Here is a 23,124-nt window from a genome sequence, read left to right on the forward strand (position 1 = left end):
AAGAATAGCTGCCACATACAATACTCAAGTATAAAGTTCTGATGGAAGTTATCTTTAACAATGCCAGAATTAGATGACAATGACAGAAGTACACATAGTCAAGAAAAAACATCAGCTTAAAAGAACTGAAGAATTTAGGTTTCAAAATGTCCAGCTACATGTATGTGACAGCAGTAACACAACTAAGGTGGATGCAAAAGTTACTAGGACCTTAGGGACAAGAATCTCTGACTTTCCTAAATATACAAACACAGAATTGCCAGGCAACACCATGGCAGTAGATATGGAGAGTGAAGGCCATTTCTTGAGGTATCATGACAGTCTACCCAGAAACGGTCACCTGAATGCAAGTGTGTTTTTAGGGCGTGTTTCAGGAAGGAATAAAGATCTTTTCAAAGTGGACCTCATTTCTGACACAGAGAGCGTTTTAAGTACAGAGTTAAATAGGCGAGAGTATTTTCATAAACTAAAAGAATTTGAAAATGAATTAAAGTGCCCTTCATCAGAATATACATCGAATGACCAAGGGTCACACTTGAAATCTGCAGAGAATACGTGTGAAAATTTGTGTTCGAGTGGAAAGAGACAAAAGGAAAATTTAATTGCAATAAAAGATACAGGTGTTATTATAAGCAAACAGCTGGATGCAGATGTACAGAACTGCATCAGTGATGACATTGGGCAAAATTCTAATCCTTGCATACCAGTAGAAACCAGAAGTCAAGGTACCAAAAAAACATCATTTTGTTATCAGTACGATGAATTGATTAAAACCAGAAATACAGGTGACGATGCAAATTTATTGAGTGAATTATCTGGTGTGAATAATGCAAATGAACATGGTGCAGTCAATTACATTGATAAAACCACTGCGGTAACTTTGGAAGATGTCATACATGAGTTTCTGAACTACTTCCAATCGAGACGTCAGAGAATGGATTCAAACGATGGCGTAAGGTCCGGCATCGCAGATGACTTTGATGCAGTGGATGGCTTTGGTGTTCACGGCAGACATGAACATGGTCAAAAAAAGAATGACGGTGAGTATACAGAAAGTCCTTATTAATGTTTTAACGCAGTTATATTTTTATGAGGCGATAAGAAAAATAAAGAAATGCTTCGGTGATGACTGGCCACTTAATTCACATTCACATACTTATATTGCTTATAATGCTTTGAATTGACTGTTCCAAGGCGGTGAACCCAGATTTATTTTTCTAAATCTGCTGTTTCGTACTGTTTTGGCAATTGGTCACTTGCCTTAAATAAAGGACCAACTAATTGTATATAATGAGAATGCAATACTGCTCCAGCAGCTGGAGTTTCACTACTTTATATTATATTGCAGCTTTATTTGTTCCTTTAAGTGCTAAATATTCAACACTTTTATGTACTGTAATTGCTTTTAGTCTTTTGGCAGTATGCCAACAGACTATTGGAGTCAAAAATCAGAAACACGTCTCGCAGTCACATGGTATTTTTAGTGTCTGGTGTTACTTTTTTTTGGCTGAACGTGTATGTAAGGGTCTATTTTCATTTGTAAAAAATAGTGCCCTACCAATCTGTCCGTAGTGTATTTATTGAAAAGATGAAGTTAATATTTTTCATAACTGTTTTATACACTGATTGAAATTGAAAGATTATCTATTAGGTAAATAATTGACATTTATTGAAGTGAACAATTCGCAGTTGCCGACATTGACTTACATTATATCGTGGGGACTGTTATGATTCGCTGCTTTACATGAAAATCTGCGTGGCACAGTGGTAGGGCATCTGCTTACACTGCAGGAGGACATGGGAACAGTCTATTATGTAAAGTTGGAATACAACATTAATTCTAGAATGGACTGTTTCAGCACCGTATGGGCAAGCTCCCTTTGCTCATACACCGCATGGGCAAAACCCCTTTGCTCATGCGCCGTATGTTTATGAGCAAAGGGAGTTTACCCATACAGTGCATGAGCAAAGGGGGTTTGCCCATATGCCTGCATGAGCAAAGGGGATTTGCCCATGCGGTGCATGAGTAATGGTCCATCTATTTCTTATTGATTACTCTATAATTTATGGCTTTACAGGGTTTTTTTTTACTAAGAAAGTGACGCCGATGTTCGGCGTCTTCCCCTACCAGAATTTTTCCCCTAAAAATACAATTTCCCCTCCAAAAATATAATTTTTCACCAAAATATAATATTTTACCCTCAAAAAGATGTTTTTTTTCTTTTGGGAAGTCGACACTTATCCAAGTTGTACCATGTACAACGATCTCGCTCTCTCTCTCTCTCCCGACGAACGCTCAAATCTGGGAATCCCAGTGGTTCTATATATAGCTCTTAAATTACGTCATGGAAACCGGGCAACTAATCGTATAAATCATGTGACTATTTTACTGGATTCCGGTCTTGCGCGAGAAGGGTGTTTTGTCAATTAATTACCGGAAACCAGTCGAATTTTCATCCTGGTTATGTGAAAGCCAAAATATAAACGTTAAAACAGAAAAAAGTCTCACAATTGGCATTCATACACGAACAAAATAAAACGTTCGGACTCAGAAAATATTAATTGCGTTGACGCATTTTTTAAGAATGAATCATCAAAAACCGTTGAAACCCAGCAGGATTCGAAAGGTACATGTAATCAACATCGATTAATACTGTCAGATTATTGTGAAAGTGAAAGTAGACAATCGGCAGCTGCCGCAACTTTCCCTTCCAATACTGTAGCAGATCTAGATCGTCAACCCATTCATCATGAAATTGAAATCATAATATTGACATCGTTCCCCGGCCCCAGTTGAAAACATTTCCCATTATTAGATCTACACCTGCAACTTTATTTAGGACTTTGACTTTAATATCATACTTGTTCATGTGTTTAAGAACAAAAAGGTCAGAGACATGCCTCTTTTTCTAAAAAAAAAAACCCTGAAGTTTGTAGGTGAGTTATAGACATTGAAATGAACAGGGTTTTTTTCCCCCCAAATATGTTTCTTTCGCGCTCCATTTTCCCCTTTTACCCAGCGTCCAGCGTCTTCCCCTTTTTCTAAAAAAAAACCCTGCTTTAATTGTTGTTTTTATGACCAGTGACATTTGCATGGTAAAAACCAAGCAAATGAAGCTGAAACAGTCCATTCTAGAATTAATGTTGTTTTCCAACTTTACATAATAGAATGTTTGGGTATGAATCCTCTGGTGACTGCAGGCTTTTTAAGTTCAATCTTTTTCTTTCTGTTAAAATTAGTTACGACCCCTGCGAAATGTTGTTCTGCAGTTCACGAATAATTCGTGAACAGTTCATGAACTGTTCGTGAACTGAGTTCATGAACTGTTCACGAATAGTTCGTGAACAGAAAATGAGCCACGTCTGTGAAAAGTTCTTGAAATTTTAGTTCATGAACTGTTCATGAACACTAATGGCATGAAGTGTTCATGAAATATTCTTGAAACCTAATGGCATGAAGTGTTCATGAACTATTCTTGAACCCTTATGGCATGAAGTGTTCATGAACTATTCTTGAACCTGTGTGGCATGAAGTGTTCATGAACTATTCTTGAACCATTATGGCATGAAATGTTCATGAACTATTCATGAACATCAATGGCATGAAGTGTTCTTGAACAGTTCATGAACAACACAATTCTTGAAAAATTCTTCAGGGTTTTGCTGTTCACGAACAGTTCATGAACATTTTCCTTCTATTTTTCAATGGCTCATTTTCTGTTCACGAACTGTAAGTGAGAAGTTCATGAACCATAGTTCTTCAAGAGTTCATGAACTGAGGTGGCATGAAGTGTTCATGAACTATTCATGAACAAGAATTTGTCAATTTATGCAAAGGTTATCATAAGTGTTAAAAGCTCAACAAACAGGTCAGGGTAAGAAGAAACAAGTCTTGTATTAGCACTTAACATATTGATAGCAACATATAACAATAATTTAAATATAACACTAATAACTGAGATACAAGTGGTTTGATAATACTCTTTAAATTTCATAATACAACTTTGCACTAAATGTTCATGAATAATTCATGTATTGAAAAGATTATGAATAGTCTCATTTTCAGTTCAAGAATCATTTACTAATCAATGGTTTCCCTGAAATGGTTACACTTACAGTGCCAAAGAACTTGAAATGGAACCAATGGCTGATCAGTTCAGCCGGTAATTTATTAAAGACTTACATTTTCAAATATAACATAAACCATGTGCCTTCCGTTTCAACTTCCTGTGCACACAATATAATTTCTTTGTAAAAACAGCAATGCAATGTACATTGAGTTCTTGATATCATCTTAAACTGTTCTTGAAATAAGATGTCCTTAAAACGTTCTTAAACTTGTCTTTTAAGTCTTCCAAGAACAATGACAGATCCTTTTAAGAACATATTGGATTCTTAAAAAGTCCATCATACGTTCAAAAACATTGTGTAGACCTGTTTAAGAACATCAGAAGGAAACATGTTGTTCAAAAAAGTTCTTAAAGTGTTCAAGAATAGTTTAAGAATAATTCAAGAACAGAAAAGGTCCTTAAAAAGTTATTGAAGTGTTCCTGAAGGCAGTTCTTGAACAGTTCTTGTACAAATGTTCTTAAAATTCTCTAGAACAGGTCAAGAACTCTAACTTTCAGTGGTGAAAGTACTATGCATATTCATACTAACTTCACAGGTTTCACAAATCTACAAGATTTGTATGCTAGACATTTCAATATTACTTTCAAAAATATGTATGAAACATCTAGCACAAAGGAATTCATGAATTATTCATGATGGATCCTTAAAGTCTGTCTCAGAAAAGTCATTAGAAATACTTGTGCATGAAATGTTCATCACTAAGTATTTATGGTTAGATGAAGAACTGTTCATGAACTTTGAAATGTTCAACAATAATTCATAAACAGTTCATGAACATGTCTTAAGAACAGTTCATGTCCAAAAGTTCATGAACCAAGCTCAGGAACTTTTTCAGAACCGTTCATGAACAGTTCTTGATTGGCTTGAAGTGTTCGTGAAATCATGAACAACATTTCGCCGGGGGACTATTAAAAACATTATCGATTTGTTTGCATATTCAATGACATTTGAAATTATGTGAAAATCTGAGAACATTTCCCTTAAAAACATTTATGGGAACGAGATTTAAATCAAATTATCAAATTGAACGACTTGTTTTATAGATGCCATCAGAGCTCCAGATAAAGATTTGGTCTAAGGGTATTTTACCATCTGGTATTATTATTAAAGCGTATTTTACTCCTTTGTTTTAGCCATAAAGGGTATTTAGGAATATTGAGGGGTATTTTCCATTTCCATAGAAAACTGACATTTATAATACATGGCATTTTTAATCTAGAAATGTTATTATTTGTTATTAATATTAATAAATACAAACATAATCAATTTAAAATGATGATATGAACAGACTTTCTTTAAAATATTTCCGCAAGAGCCGCTGGTCGCTTAAACGTCCCTTTTTTTATCCACAAACATGGTTGGCCGCCATTTTTTATTACAAGCTTATTTTGATCGACTAACTTTTGATTCTTACTTACACTAAAAAATCTACTGGATTATTGGTGTAACTGGTTACGCACTTTAATCAATTAAAATTACGTACCAATTGTATTGCGTAATGTTATGTGCTGGGCCGATTTTTAATGCGTTTTTGTTAATTTTTCATTGCGTAAATACGCAGATACGCATCTTATCTGGAGCTCTGGATGCCATCAATCCAATAAATCTGTTCCTAACATTTTAGGCATACTTAGTTACGTTTTTTTAACAACTTGAAGGTGAATCTCATCGTATTTAATGTTACAATAACATAGTATTCAATGTATTTATTAATCGGATACATTACTAAAATAGTTTTAACGGATTAAGTTATTTTCTTGCTTCTTGCAGAAGACTGGCGATTTTTTTAAGGCTGTAATATTGTTAACTTTTGTAACATTTAACTTTTGATTTGGGACCGCAAAAGAGGAGGTGAAGTTTTATTTTTATTTTAATCTGCAAAATAAATTTATGTTGCATATTATTTGAAATTTATATGTCCATAAAGGCCACATTGATTTCCCCCAGAACAATTTCACTGTACATTTTATCTGCAAATAACAACTTTCAATAAAACAATAGCCGCCATGATGCTGCGATAGTCCCATGATAAACATCTTACTAATGCATGTGCCGGTCGCTATGGAGATATTTACAAGTGACAGTTTCCTGAACTTGATAGCTTGCAGTTTTTATGCTCCCCCAAAATTTATTTTGGGGGTAGCATATAGTCGCCGCTTCGTCTGTCCGTCCGTGTTTCCGTGTGTGCATGTTTCCGTGTGTCTGTTCATGCAAAAATTTTGTCCGGGCTATTTCTCAGAAACTAATGACCGGAATTCAATGAAACTTTATGGGAAGCTTCACTACCAAGAGGAGATGTGCATATTATCAGCGGGTTCTGGTCGGATGATTTTTCACAGAGTAATGGCCCTTTGAAATTTTCCATTAACTGTACATATATTGCAATTCTTGTCCGGGCTATTTCTCAGAAACTAATGACTGGAATTCAATGAAACTTTATGGGAAGCTTCACTACCAAAAGGAGATGTGCATATTATCAGCCAGTTCTGGTCGGATGATTTTTCACAGAGTTATGGCCCTTTGAAAATTTCCATTAAGTGTACATATAGTGCAATTCTTGTCCGGGCTATTTCTCAGCAACTAATGACTGGACTTCAATGAAACTTTATGGGAAGCTTCACTTCCAAGAGGAGATGTGCATATTATCAGCCGGTTCTCATCGGATGATTTTTCACAGAGTTATGGCCCTTTGAAATTTTCCATTGTACATATAGTGCAATTCTTGTCCGGGCTATTTCTCAGCAACTAATGACTGGAATTCAATGAAACTTTATGGGAAGCTTCACTACCAAGAGGAGATGTGCTTATTATCAGCCGGTTCTCGTCGGATGTTTTTTCACAGAGTTATGGCCCTTTGAAATTTTCCATTGTACATATAGTGCAATTCTTGTCCGAGCTATTTCTCAGCAACTTATTACGGGAATTCAATGAAACTTTATGGGAAGCTTCACTACCAACAGGAGATGTGCATATTATCAGCTGGTTATGGTCGGATGATTTTTTTACAGAGTTATGGCCCTTTGAAATTTTCTATAAACTGTACATATAGTGCAATTATTGTCCGGGCTATTTCTCCCCAACAACTGACTGGAATTCAATGAAGCTTTCTGGGAAGCTTAACTACCTTGAGGAGATGCACATGTTATTTGTGGGTTCTGGTTAGATTATTTATTTAGAGAGTTATGGCCCTTTGAAATTTTTAAGTTGCTAAACCATCCATCGTATTATTTGTCCAAAGTTATGCCCCTCAAGACGTTTCCTTTTATCTGAATATATAGTGCAATATTGTGACAAAAAAAAACTTTGGAGAGCATCACCCGTCTCCGACGGTTTCTTGTTTGTATATTTAACACACATCGCTAATTTGAAGCTTCCTGCTTTAAAAAAAAAATGAATTTGACAGTTTGTTGAAAGTGTAAGAAGTTGCCTTTTTATTTTAGTGGCTCGCAATAAATGTACTAATTGCCATACTAATTGCCGAAAATATCACAAAAAGTTTGGAGCTTACTACAACACATTGAGGAAATTTACAGTTTTGTTACAATTACAATGCGAATTACATATAAACATTGTGATATTCATTCCTTTATAAATTTCTCTGTGATAAGACATGAATAGGTTATAGATAAATAAATTGTCAGTTAACCATTATAGCTGTGTTAGTTCTTGACATTGGAAGACCGTGTTAAGGTGATTAGTATGTTAGGCAAATAAATAATAGACAAAAGGAAATGAAAATAATAAATAATATAAAACAAACTGTGTTTTCAATCCTTTATTATGCCCCGCTTTGAAGAAGAGGGGGTATATTGTTTGCTGGATGTCAGTCTATCGGTGGACTTATTCATTTCTGATCAATAACTTGTGAACAGGTTGACCAATTGGCTAGATACTTCCCATGTGCATTGGCCTTTGCCAGTAGATGACCCCTATTGAAATTGGGGTCACAAGGTCAAAGGTCAAGATCACTGTCACACTAAGAGTGAAAATTGTTTCCGATCAATAACTTGTGAATGGAGGGACCGATTTGCTTGATACTTTCTATGTTCGTTGGCGTTGGAGAGTAGAGGGCCTCCATTGAAATTCAAGGTCACTGTCACACTAAGTGTAAAATCGTTACGATCAATAACTCATTCACAGATTGGCTTGATACTTCCCGTGTGCATTGACCCTAAACAGTAGATGACCCCTATTGATATTTGGGTCACTAGGTCAAAGGTCAAGGTCACTTTCACAATAAGTGTGAAAATCATATCTGATCAATAATTCTTCAACGAATTGACCGATTGGCTCGATACTAGATGACCCCTAGTTATTATACTATAATATTCTCAATCCATTTACTGTAATGATGATCAGAAGTGCATAATGCTGTGTCAACTAAAAACTTATTTAAGTGGCTAAGTCACACTTAAATGATAAGATTAAATCTAATGGTCAGTTTTGTTGCAAAAAATCCTGTGTCAAGGCCGTATTAGGGGAGGGCTTTTGTTTTCGAAGCCCAGAGCTCTTGTTACATTATTCATGCATTAGTATTTAATAATTTAATTATAGAGCACATACATATATAAGGTACCTGCTAAACTCCTACTCTAGTAGCATTTTTGCAAAGTTTCAATCGATCCTGTGAATAAAGACCATCTGTTAACAAAAACCACAAAGACCACATGCCTCGAGTGGTCTTTACTGGCAGGTTAGACTGTTATATTTTGCGTAAGTAATGTGGTCTGTAAATATAACAAAAACAACAACAGAAGCAACAACTTGTTCCCTTCTGTTTAAATGAAAATGTTGTTCATTCTCATAAAAAATGATGATGTAATGATAATGTTAATTACCACTCAGTACAAAATCTCGAAGGGGCCCGTAATAGTTATGAGAAACATTCACTTTTTTATTTCAATAAACAAACTACGGACAGATCTGAAGGGAACTATGTTTGCTCCAAATTAAAACATAGCATTAATAAACCAATCAGAAATGACATTTACATCTGGGCATTTACGGTACTTGGTCGCAAATAACCAAGCTGCCATGATAAGTGTTTCTGATTTTTGGATTGATATAGCATGTATTGCTATAGCATCACTTCTTTTTTCATTTATTTGTATTTATCATTAAATGAACATTTTTCTTTTTGATACCCATTTAGATTTTAATTAGTCAACCGCATACATGCCATACGTCCCAGATTGTCCGGGATTGTCCAAGAAATAAAGAACATGTGCCGCAGTCACGGAAATCTGTCAAATGTCCCGGATTTTACAAAATCCATATATACATGTACCTTATCTGAGGCTTAACTGCACCTCGAATCTGTGTTCCCACTAATCCACAGCGTCTCCATGGCAATGCCTACCTACGCTATGTGCCAAAATCGATCAATTAACAGGGGTCCTGTTATCATATCGATTGTCTCACGTTGGCAGTCAAACAAAAAGGCTGCATTGTTTAATGTGGTTGTTAATTGGCTTTAATATACTACGTTATAATTTCCCTTTGCGTAAGGGCAAAGGAGTTGTTCACACATCTGAAGTCCAACATTGTTGAGTGAAAAATTAAAAGCAGGTAATGTTTGCAAAACGTCTTATTTGAACTGACACGAATTAATTTAAAAATATTTTTCAACTTCACTTTTGCTTTATTTTGATAATTTAATCCACAGTTCAATGTTAGCAAGTGTTTTTTTCTGGAATTGTAAACAAAGAATCAGTTATAGTCTTCCGAAAATTTGCACTCTGTGTGAATTGACAGTTTGACGTCATCAAAGGAAAGCCGCTACCTGACTGAAGCCATAAAGCGACGAATTTCTGGCCGAAAAAATTTGGCTTCGTTTGTCTAGCAGTCTAGCAATCAACATGCCAAACCAATCGTGTGTTTGTTCCTCAATGGCAATCGTACAATTAAATAATAGCACATGCATAGATCCGCCTTCGAATCTTTTCAGGTGGGTTCCCACTGCCGATCCGATCAACTCGATCATCCCGATCATTGAAATTTCCCGACCAAACCCGACCAAGCTCGACTAAAACGGGTATACACGACTTCTTCTCGACCTCTTGTCGAATAGCAATCGGGACATGGTCGTGTACGGTTGAGTAGCCGTAGGGTAGCAGTCTAGTAAATCTGTACATCAACTCGAATAGAGGTCAAGTGGATCGTGTTGCAATCTAAAATTACTCGGGTAGAGGTCGAGCGGATCGGGTACAGATCGTGTAAAAGATGTCAATCCGATCCCCACTCGATTGCTTCACGATCAACTCGATCTTATACTTGACTAATACAAGACCACTTCCCGAGCGCTTCTCGATCCATTTCCTACTCGACCGCTACTCGATATTTTTTGACATGTCAAAAAATATCGGGTAGGGAGCCCGACCAATGCCGACCTACCCGACCGCCCCCGATCACTCATGCCGACCGAACCAGACCAGTACCCGATGGCTTGGACGGGCTTGATCGAGTTGATCTGATCGGCAGTGGGAACCCAGCTTTACAGAGAACGGAGTAGGAGTTTAACGGTTAATTGAGCAAGTGTTTTACGCAAGTTGAGTAATGTTTCATTTGACATAAATAGATCAAGTCTATTTCAGATAGGCTTTCGAACTTAGGCTTTCAAACTTGGCAATTTACGATGTGAAAAAAATGCGTACCAAAAATGCATTATATCTATATATATCGCTATATGTATACATTTCCCGGAAAATCGGCAAATATCCCGGAAAATTGCGCTCAATGTCCCGGAATTGGTCTGAAAATTTATGGCATGTATGGTCAACTGTTCCTTGAACATTTACTTCAGCAGAAACTTCCCTGAATCTAGCCAACAGGCTTTCAACCCTGTCAGCGCTTTGATTATTTAACATCAAGTGTAATACATAGTTACTATCAAACAGTGTGTTGTAACAATAAATTCAACAATCTTTGCTTTTTTATGCGCCCGAAGGAGGGCTAAAGTGATCGGACCATCCGTTCGTCTGTCCTTCCGTCACACTTTGCATTTAGGTTTCGCATTTAGGTTTCGAAAAATGCTCATAACTTCTATGTCTCTTTACATAGCATCTTGATATTTGGCATGCATGTGTATCTCATGGAGCTGCACATTTTGAGTGGTAAAAGGTCAAGGTCAAGATCATCCTTCAAGGACAAAGGTCAAAAACCATGTATCAAAGCGGCACATTAGGGGTCATTGTGTTACTGACAAACACATCTCTTGTTTATTTTTTACTTTGACCACCATTTTTGACAGAATTTACATTTGTAATTTTAAAAATGTTCCATTCTATGCACCTAAGGGTACAGTTACCCACAACTGCCAGCATTATCTTAAGCTTTTTCAAGTCTCAATTCATAGCTGATATATCAGCGCAAATTATGATAGCTCTATGTCCAATGTTAAAAATGCCATTGTGCTATTTTGGCTTGTTTTCACTCAAGATGCCACCATTTTTTGCGTAATATTGATGAAACTTAATCAGAATGCTTATCTAGACACATCATTTGATCTGCCCCAGATTTTTCCTTGCGTGAAATTGGTCAGTATGAATGACCCAATTGGCATCGCCATGGTGAACACTTAATTTCATCTCTGAAATTGGCTATTATTACCTTGTTTATGCCCACCATGAGACATGTTGCCATTTTATTGTAGACATCAAACCTTTACCACTGGATAAGGAGTGCTTATGAAGTGCTAAGTTTACACCATGAATACCGTTTAACACCCTGGAGCGCTTTGATTATGGTTTGCTCTAACCAATACAGTAGATTCTCTGTAAACCGGACGGTCTCAGGACCGGCCTGATTGTCCGGTTTTCAGAGAGTTCCGGTTTACCAAGAGTATGCATATTGCCGAAATATACATGGTATGCATTGTGTACAGAATCACATAAAAATAAAACAAACCATATACATTTACATGTACCATGTGATAACTGTACGCAGGTACTGATGATGTTAATTGCATTCTTAAAAAATGTGTTTTTAATCGATTAAAAGCACACAAAAATCCATTCGAAATTAGTAAACTGCAATGAATGAATTTGCATACAGATGGATGGATATTTAACAGTCATATCTCTAACAGTTTATCTGACAAACAAACAAACAACCATTTCAGCGTTAAAAACATGGCTATAAGATCTTTTAAAATACCCGAGAAGATCACAAGAAAGTGATCGTCGCAACGGCATGCATTAATTTTTTAATTAAATTGTTTATCATAGGTGATAATAAATAATTAATAAAACGATCGAGTCAATCACTTTTTGGTGTTACCGCACGTCTATTATAGACAATCACAGCTTGTTTTACATTACTTAATCGGACTCCCATAGCGCGGTAATGACTTGACACCTTTATGGTATGTTTAATCCGATTATCGCTAATTGCGCGAGCAAAATGTGTGACACCGCACTCGCTGTGCTGGCTAGGTATTGTTATTTTCACGCCTCGGGCATCTTGAGAATTTAGACCGTCCGGTATACTCAATGTATTTTACGTCGAAAATGACAAAATTTACGAAGATACCCGTCTGGTTTCCGGTTTTCAGAGAGTTCGGTTTATTCAACATTTTTTAACAAAGAAATAGAAGGAGAAAATACGGGATTGGCCCAACCGTCCGGAATTGGGAGAGTTCCGGTATTCAGAGAGTCTGGTATTGGCAGAGTCTACTGTACATATAAATAATGAATGGTTGTGTACATTTGTTATCCTGTCCTGCACTGCAATTATGTTGTTGTTATTCACTAGATTTGACACAAGGATGTGAAATACACGAACTGTAAAAATGACATAATCAGACCATTTAAATGTTAAGATGTTCTTAAGAGGTGACTCTTAAAAATGTAGAGCAAATTAGTTGCAAAGCACCAAGAAAAAGTACATTTTCATATGTATTTGTATTGTTCTGTTAATGGAAACTTTTCCTTTTTGGGGAAAAAAGGATTTTTTGTTAAACAACTGCACTTTGTTCAAGTATTTACTTAATGGTATTATACATGCCTTATATAAAACATTAATTATAGTTTCATCTGACACTTGAAATTAAACATTTAGTTTGTTGTTTTCATGCTATTTAACAGTTTCATATTACTTTTTATTTGCTGAATAATGGGTTTTGGGGTTATGAAAAACGTTTTTAGAGGGGCATATTGAGGACTTATTTGATCTACTTTGCTTTCAGATTAATATATGTGTGAAACGTGGAAATAAGCATTTTTTAAGTGAATCTACCTTATTCGTTATCGCTTTTAGGAATTCAAATCTTTTCATACTTCGCTTTCTTAGTTATCTGATTTAAGATTAGGTTGATTGTCATAGACAGTAAGTGACACATTTGGATTTAATTACAAGGTACAAATTATTGTCATATCTTAAAAATGATCACCAAATATTGACATTTGAAATATGTGAGCAATTTTGCCTTTCAGTTCCATTTAAAATAACTATCTAAAATTGCTACCTTTTGTGGCCTATGTGCTTATCCCTTTGACAGGCACATGTTAAACTAATTTAAATCCAGATTTGTATCAGATTTTAGTGTTGTTTTATTTCAATGAAAAGGGTCTGATTTTGTTCAAATTTGCTCAACCTTCAGTTTTTACAGGTGGTACTTAGTGGTGAGAGTTAAATAATACCTTATAGGTTGTGATTTATGAGTTTAGTATGTAATTATTGGGGATCTATAGTTGCGTGCTTCAAGAATTAGAGGCAAAATTACAAGAATGTCGTGCAATTTATTATCAGATTGATAAAAAGATTTTTCCACTTTTTTGGGGGGAAAGAAGTCTTCAAACCTAATGTCTTCCTCATTCAGTGATCCACTTAGGAGACAGAATTTATTGGATGTAGAACTTTAATGAATTGTGAGTGTTCTTAATGGAATTCTGGACCATATTTGTGTATGAAGTTTGGGAAGAAATATAATCCCTTCATTCCAATGCAACAAAAGTGTGCTTCCTGTTTATCGCATCCATTTCCAAATATGGTAAACATCAATTTTGTTTATTATCAAATTTTATTGCTTTAAGCATGGTGGTATCAGAGGGAACTTTGAAGAGACTGTCACATAATGGTTATCTGTGTTCTTTGATTCACTGTGTTAATTATCAGCAAGGCAAACTAGGAATGTCTTTTATTTTTATAACTCAGAATTTAAGTGCCGTTCGGCAACTGAAGCATCAGTGCTGTGGCAATCATAACTTTAAAAAAGTTTACAAATGGAAGTTGATTAATTGTATTCCTCTACCGGATTTGCAAGTGAGATAATTTATGGATGTTTAATACAATTTGGTTTACATTTAATTGACATTTGTATACAGTTAGGGAATTCCAGCATCCAGAGTATATTGTCCTGATCTGCATTTTGACACAAGAACATCAGAGTTTAATCTTGCCAAGGCATTGAGCATGTATACTTCAGAGTTTGTATTGTTCTTGTGTTGACTTTAGAAGAGTAATAATATTATAAACACTGTTTTATGTGAAGTTGGAATGCGACATTAATCTTTGAATAAACTTTTTTTCAATAATGCCTTATTTGCAGTTGTATATGTTGTATTTGTTAGTTTTGATAAATTTTAAGTAAATTATCCAACTGCATAATATAAACATGTATTTTAATTGATTTTACCGCAAACTTGTATGCATTTTTTATTTAATAATCCAGATGAAATAAAACTGTTTCCTTTAATGTTTAAAAATACAGTAAAGAAAATATTAAAACAATCACTTTTATCAGCTGAACTTTGCGGAAAGAAGTAATAAATTGTCAACAGAAAAATAAAGTTTACAAAAACTAATTATACAAAGTGGATTAACATGTCCATTTGGTAGTAATAAATTTTGTGATCATTATGATGAAAAGATCAGAAACCATGGATTACGAGCCACTTAAATACAGATACAGTATTCCACTGAATGTGGCCAGAATGAGAGGCCATCGGAGCCCAGGGACAGACCAGGGCCACAAGCATGTGTTGTATGATAGGATCTACAATGATTTACATCAATATGGCAGCAGAACATCAAATCTTGCAAAAGATTTAACCCAAAGTGAGGACAATTTACCAAATGTTTACAATTCTGATTTAACCCTAAGTGAGGACAATTTACCAAAAGTTTACAATTCTGAAGCAACCCCACCCTCAGGTGATGTCAGAGAAAACACAGAGAGGAACCAGAGGATGGAAAACAGTAGAGTGCACTTCACTGATTATAAAAGACGTCTGCATCAGCATCAGAGAAATTCGTTGCAGCTGTGGATGGAGGACAAACTCATGACAGGCAATGCAAGTCCCTCTTTACGCTGTAAAGAATTAGCAGGTATACAAATATATAGGTTTTTATAACTATATAATACAGGTGTTCCAGGTATCTTTTAATTAGCTCAACTTGGACCACAAAATGCTAACATTGTGCTCAGGCGTTAATAAAGAAATGCTTCAGTGATGACTTGCAACATGATTCACATTCACATAAATTAGCCAGTATTAAAGCTCTATTTTTTCTTTTAGGTCATGCTAAATCAACACTTTAATGTACTGTTTAACAAACAGCAATTTGTAGCAATTAAACTACTTTTGTTATTATGTTTTACTATGACCACCAACTTAGTAAAGAATTTTTATTTGTAAATTTAAATATATTGCATTCTATGCACAACAGGCTACAGTTCCTAGATCAAATGATCGGGGGTATATTGTTTTTGACCTGTGTGTCTGTCTGTCATTGTATGTGTGTGTCTGTCTGGCATTTTATGTGTGTGTCTGTCTGTCATTGAATGTGTGTGTCTATCCCAAAACTTTAACTTTTGCAATATTGAAGATAGCAACTTGATACAAATGTATTTGGCATGTGTGTGTATCTCATGGAGCTGCACATTTTAAGTGGTGAAAGGTCGAGGTCATCCTTCAAGGTCAAAGATCAAATATTGAAGATAGCAACTTGATATTTAGCATGCATGTGTATCTCATGGAGCTGCAAATTTTGAGTGGTGAAAGGTCAAGGTCATCCTTCAAGGTTAAAAGTCATTCAAGGTCAAAGGTCAAATATATGGGTGGGGCCATTGTTTTCACAAACACAGCTCTTGTTAGAATCTCAATATGAGCTTTTCTGATCATCCTATGTCTGGCGTTGGCAACTGTGCTGTGTGCATCATCCAAAATCATATTTTGGCTTGTTGTCACTATTGGAGGGGCCACATTTTTGCTCAATCTTCAAGAAACTTTGTCAGAATGCTTATATGTACAGATGATTTTATTTGCCTTGCTTGAATGAATGTCTCAATTTGTATTGTCATGGTATAAACTTAATTTCATCTCTGAAATTGGCTATTATGACCTTGTTTATGCCCACCATGAGACATTTTGCCATTTTATTGTGGAGGGAAACCTTTACCGATGGACATATGGACTGTCCATGAAGTGTTTGTGGTATATCACGAATCCTGTTTTACACCATCTGTGGGGCAAAACCATAGAATTAGGTTAAATAATGATTGGTGTTTAAAATTGTGACCCTGTCCAGTTCATTGGTTATGTTGTTATCGAGATTTGACACAAGGATGTGGAGAGCATAAAATGTTTTAGATGTTCTTGAGCATCGACTCTAAAAATATTGAGCAAATTTGTTGCAAAAAAAAAGAGAAAGTACATTGTGATATGTGTTTGTATTGTATTTATATGGAAACTTTTGCTAATTAATTATTATTATTTTTTAATCAACTGCACTTTGATAAAGTATTTTCTGAATGGTTTAACATGACTTATATAAAAGATTATTTACACAGTTGGTTGAATTTGACACATGAAATGAAACATTTTTTATTCTGTGGATTTTTTTCCATGCTATTTTAACAATTTTTACAGCTTATTTGATCTGTTATTGCCACTTGATTAATATATACCGGTGTGGGAAAAGGGGTTATATGCATTTCTTTAGGAAAACGTAACCTTAGATATGTCACTTACTATGTTTTCTTTATCGCTTGTACAAATTCAATTCCTTGCTTACTAAACTTCCTTAGTTATCTAGTTATCAATATGTTTGATTGTAAAGACAGTTAGTGATGTATTTAGGTTTAATTAAAAATGAAAAAATGAATGAAAAAAGAGATAAAAATTATTATCATATCTTGAAAAAGATCACCAAATATTGACATTTGAATCTGTGACCTTCGCCTTTCATTTCCATTTAAAATAATTAATTATCTAAAATTGCTACCTTTGGTGGCCTGGGTGCAATTATCTATTTGACAGGCACATGTTAAATTATTTTAAATCTGAGAGTTGAATAGGATTTGAGTGTTGTTTTATTTCAATGAAAAGGGTTTGATTTTGTTCAAATTTGCTCAATCTTCAGTTTTTACAGCAGTACTAATTGAAGATAGTTAAATAGTACCTTATAATTGGCTGTGATTTAGGAGTATAGAAAGTGATCATTGTTGATCTAGCTGCGTGCTACAAAAATGAGAGGCAAATTATAAGAATGTCGCGCAATCAAATTTGTTGTCTGGATTGATTAATAGATTTGATCACCTTCTTTTAAGTCTGGAGGAAGTCTGCAATCCTAATTACTTCATTATTCAGTGATCAATAAGGAGACAGAAAATTGGGTGTAAAATTTTAATGAATTCTGAGTGTTCTTAATTGAATTTTGGACTATATATATCTGTGTATGAGGTTTTGGAAGAAATACAATCCCTTCAGTCCAATCCAACAAAAGTATGCTTCCTGTTTATTGTATCTGTTTCCAAATATGGTAAACATTGATTTTGTTTATTATCAAATTGTATTGCTCGAACCATGATGACAGCGCCCCAGCCTCTTTGCTTTGATTTGTCTGACAACAGTTGTTGATTATATATACGCAGGTCTGTGAAGTAATAAAGGTATCAGAGGGGACTCTGAAGAGTGTCACATACTGTAAACGTTTAGAAATTCGTCGGTATGAAATTTCGTGGTTTAATAAAAAAACAACTAATTCGTTGACACGTTATTTCGTGGATTGCAAATAAAAAAACTACTAATTCGTTTATACGTAATTTAGTAGATTTCAAATGTTCGGGGAAGACTGACCTTCATAATAATTAAACTTTTACTAAAACTACCAGAGTAATAATGAAGCATAATCAGCTAATCTGTGTTGACAGCAAGACTTGAGGTTAATGTGCACTAAAGCATGAAAGTGTAGCTGATAATTGCCGAAAAGAGCGATAAAGTGGCACACTTGTGTCCCCGCTCGCTAATTGTCATCAATGTTGTTTAGACAATATTTGCACTTTTCAGCGCAGTTGGTCCCCTTGTAGTAACAATTGAGTAATAAGGTCCTCAAAATACACGTGTGTGAACCGTTATGTGTCTTATAACTTTAATTGGCACTAATTCATATGTGATAAATCTGCAAACTGTTAATTTGACGACGTCACGTAAAAGAGAACAATAGTTAATGTACAGTTTAAATACCGTGCTTGATTTAAAAAGTATTATTACCCAAACACTTATCAAGAAAACAACATATTGTATTAACTAGCATATCTCAATCAATAATGTCTCTTTCAAAATGTTTTCGGATTAAAAATGTATAAATAATCGTTGGTACTTGAATTCTTGGTTCAGCGGAGCAACGAAATCCACGAAAATTCGTACCACACGAAATTTAATGGTTTTACAGTAATGGTTATCTGTGTTCTTTGATTCACTGTGTTTATTATCAGCAAGCCAAACTAGGCTTGTTTTTATAAATATTTAAAGAAGAAATAAATAAGAAATAAGAATTTAAAAGTACAGTTTGGCAACAGGCCTTATAAATGCTCATCAGCTGTGGCATGCATAACTTAAACAAAATTAACAAATGGAAGTTGGTTAATTTAATTGCTCTATACAGGATTTCAAGTAAGGTAATTCATGGATGTTTAATACAATTATACAATAGGGTTAACATTTACTTTACAATTGCATGCGTATAGGGAATCCAGAATCTGGAATAAATCCTCTCACTCTTGTCCAGATTTACATTTTGACATGAGAATATCAGAGTTAAATGTGGTATACTTCAGATTTTGTTCTTTGCTCTGTATCACTTTTGAAGGGTTTTAATATTTTAACACTGTGTTATGTGAAGTTGGAATATGACATCAATAAAACTCATACAAGAGATAGCGAGCTTTGCATTACCTCAAACAATTAACAAAACTTTGTGGTAAAAAATTATGAGTGGTGCTCACAAAATCAAAACAAAGTTTAATAAAAATAATAAAACAAAGTGGATTATTAAAACATTTATGTGTAGGAGATGGTAATTTTGTGATCATTTTGAAGGCGGTCGTCATCATGAAAAGATCAGAAGCCATTGATAGTGAGCCGCTTAAATACCGCTACAGTATTCAACTAAATGTGGCCAGAATTAGGGGCCATACCCCAAGGATAAGCCAGAGCCACAAGCATGTGCTGTATGATAGGATCTACAATGATTTACATCAATATGGAAGCAGATCATCAAATCTTGCAAAAGATTTAACCCAAAGTGAGGACAATGTACCAAATGTTTACAATTCTGATTTAACCCAAAGTGAGGACAATTTACCAAAAGTTTACAATTCTGAAGCAACCCCACCCTCAGGTGATGTCAGAGAAAACACAGAGAGGAACCAGAGGATGGAAAACAGTAGAGTGCACTTCACTAGTTATAAAAGACGTCAGCACCAGCATCAGAGAAATTCGTTGCACCTGTGGATGGAGGACAAACTCATGACAGGCAATGCAAGTCCTTCTTTACGCCGTAAAGAATTAACAGGTATACAAATATATAGGTTTTTATAACTATACAGGTGTCCTGGGTAACTTTTTATTAGCTCAACTTGGACCACAAAATGCTAACATTGTGCTCAGGCGTTAATAAAGAAATGCTTCAGTGATGACTTGCAACATGATTAACATTCACATAAATTAGTCAGTATTAAAGCTCTATTTTTTTTGTATAGATGCGTAATCAACACTTTTATGTACTGTTTAACAAACAGCAATTTGAAGCAATTCATGAAATATATCAAACATGATTTACACAGTGAGTTGGTTGAATTTGACACAAGAAATTTAACATTTTTTCTGTGGATTTTTTCCATGCTATTTTAACAATCTCCAATTTCTTTTTGTTTGCTGTATAATGGGTTTTGAGGTTATGAAAAAAGTGTTCAACAAGGCATATTTACAGCTTATTTGATATGTTTTTGCCACTTGATTAATATATACGTGGAAAGGGGTTATATGCATTCCTTTAGGAAAACTACCTAAGATATGCCACTTACTATATTTTCTTTATCGATTGTACAATTCAAGTCTTTGCTTACTGAGCTTCCTTAGTTATCTAGTTAACAATCTGTTTGATCGTAAAGACAGTTAGTGATGTATTTGGGTTTAATTAAAAATGAAAAATATTTAAGAGGTAAACATTTTTATCACATCTTGAAAAAGATCACCAAATATTGATATTTGAATCTGTGAGCTATTTTGCCTTTCAGTTCCATTTAAAATAACTATCTAAAACTGCTACCTTTTGCGGCCTATGTGCTTATCCATTTGACAGGCACATGTTAAACTAATTTAAATCCAGAATTGAATAGGATTTGAGGGTTGTTTTATTTCAATGAAAAAGGTCTGATTTTGTTCAAATTTGCTCAACCTTCAGTTTTTACAGCAGTACTAATTGAAGACAGTTAAATAGTAACAAATTGGCGTGATTTAGCAGTATAGAAAGTGATCATGGTTTATCTAGTTGCATGCTACAACAAGAGGGCCATGATGGCCCTGTATCGCTCCACTGTTTTTTTAATGCGTAAAAAACGTGCAATGCGCATGGGTTGAAATGTACTCAAGAAGTGTGCCACTTTATCGCTCTTTTCGGCAAAAACATTGATTTTGTTTATTATCAAATTATAATGCTCAAACCATGGTGACAACGCACCAGCCTCTTTGCTTTGATTTGTTGATTGTAGAGGTCTGTGAAGTAATAAAGGTATCAGATGGAACTTTGAAGAGTGTCACATAATGCATATCTGTGTTCTTTGATTCACTGTGTTTATTATCAGCAAGTCAAATTGGGCTTGTCTTTAAGTGTAAGAATTTAAAAGTGCAGTTTGGCAATGAGCATTAATGCTGAGGCATGCATAACGTAAAAAAAAAGTTAACAAAAGGAAGTTGGTTAATTTTATTGCTCTTCTGGATTGCGATGTTAGATGGATGTTTTTATACAATTGGGTATACATTTACTTGACAGTTATGTACATTTACGGGATTCCTGTATACAGAGTAATTCTCTCACACTTGTCCTGATTTGCATTTTGACATGAGAACATATCAGAGTTTAATCTTGGCATCGCATACTTCAGAATTGGTTCTTGGTTTAGTGATTTTAAAAGGAAAATAATATTAACACTGTATTATGTGAAGTTGGAATATGACATAAGTCTTGGAATAAGCTGTGTTTTTCAACAATATTTTATATGCAGTTTTACTTGTTGTATTTAATAGAAATCACACATTCGTAAATAAATTATCCACCTGCATATACATGTTTTTAAATTGATTTTACTGCAAAATAGTAAGCATGTTTGTCATTTAATAATCCCAATAAAATACCAATGTGTCCATGCATGCATGACGACAAATAAAACAAACACTTTTAATGAAAATGTTAAGGAAAAGTGCTTATTGTTTTAAAAGGGTAGACAAAATATTACAAAAGAACAGTTTTTGTGTGAGAAAATCACCAAAATGATGTTAATTGCAATTTTGATATCTTATTCCAAATGCACACAATACAGTTTGAATATTATAATCAGGTGCATGTAACCTTCATTTATTCTTTATAAAAGATGATTTTTATGATGTGCATGGTGAAGATTTGATAAAGCGTGTTGCCAAATATCATATAAAACTAAATGACTCAATTAATGTAAAAATTGAGATGTAAATTTAGGATTGTTCAGTAATCATATGAAATGTGTTGTCAAACATTGGATTTTAATATAATGTTTACAATAAAAATCTTAAGACAGATACTGAGCTCTGCTGACTACCTCAAACATGCAGTTATTGAACTTTGAAGAAAAAGTAATGTCAGTGGTCATCAGAAAATCAACAAAAAATTTACACAAATCTAAAAGGAACAAAGTGGATTAACATGTCCATTTAGGAGTTGTTAATTGTGCAATCATTTCGAAGGCGTTCATCATTATGAAAAGATCAGAAACCATGGATAGTGAGCGGCATAAATACCGCTACAGTATTCCACTGAATGTGGCCAGAATTAGGGGCCATCGGAGCCCAGGGACAGACCAGAGCAACAAGCATGTGTTGTATGATAGGATTTACGATGATTTTCGTCTGTATGGCAGCAGGACAGCATATCGTTCAAAAGACTTAACCCAAAGTGAGGACAACTTACCAAAACTTTACAATTCTAAAGCAATGCCACCCTTAGGTGATGTTAGAGAAAACACACGTCAGTACCAGAGCACGGTAAACAGTTGTCCCTAAGAAAGCTCTTTCCTGATGATAAAAGACGTCTGCATCAGTATCAGAGAAATTCCTTGCAGCTGTGGATGGAGGACAAACTCATGACAGGCAATGCAAGTCCTTCTTTACGGCGTAAAGAATTAGCAGGTATACAAATATTTAGGCGTTCACATACACTATGCTATACAGGTGTCCCGTGTTATTAGCTCACCTGAGCACAACATGCTGACGTTGTGCTCAGGCGCAAAAAAATTATCCTGTCCTAGTGAAACCTGCAGACCCTAGTGTTTTTTTTTCCAAAAGGTTTTCCCTATATAAGTAAAACTGGTGATTCCCAGAAAAAAGGCCAGTTTTTACATCATGTGAGTCATTTAAACAACTTGTGATTCCAAGAAAAAGGCTAGTTTTGACCACTTGGGCGTCATTTAAAAATGAGTAAAATGATTTGTGTAGACTAGTATATCAAAATAATTTCTCT

At 34.8% G+C, this 23,124-nt stretch overlaps 1 protein-coding gene across 1 annotated transcript; it reads left to right on the plus strand.

Annotated features, from left to right (window-relative positions):
* Positions 1–22,323, plus strand: LOC127831383 (uncharacterized). Its single transcript, XM_052356375.1, has 2 exons — positions 1–1,040; positions 22,183–22,323. The coding sequence occupies exons 1-2, from the start codon at positions 74–76 to the stop codon at positions 22,191–22,193; spliced, it is 978 nt and encodes a 325-aa protein (XP_052212335.1). The 5' UTR covers positions 1–73; the 3' UTR covers positions 22,194–22,323.
* Positions 22,324–23,124: the final 801 nt, after the last annotated feature.

Source organism: Dreissena polymorpha, chromosome 5 (genome assembly GCF_020536995.1).
Source record: "Dreissena polymorpha isolate Duluth1 chromosome 5, UMN_Dpol_1.0, whole genome shotgun sequence".
In the NCBI taxonomy this organism is placed as follows: Eukaryota; Metazoa; Mollusca; class Bivalvia; order Myida; family Dreissenidae; genus Dreissena; species Dreissena polymorpha.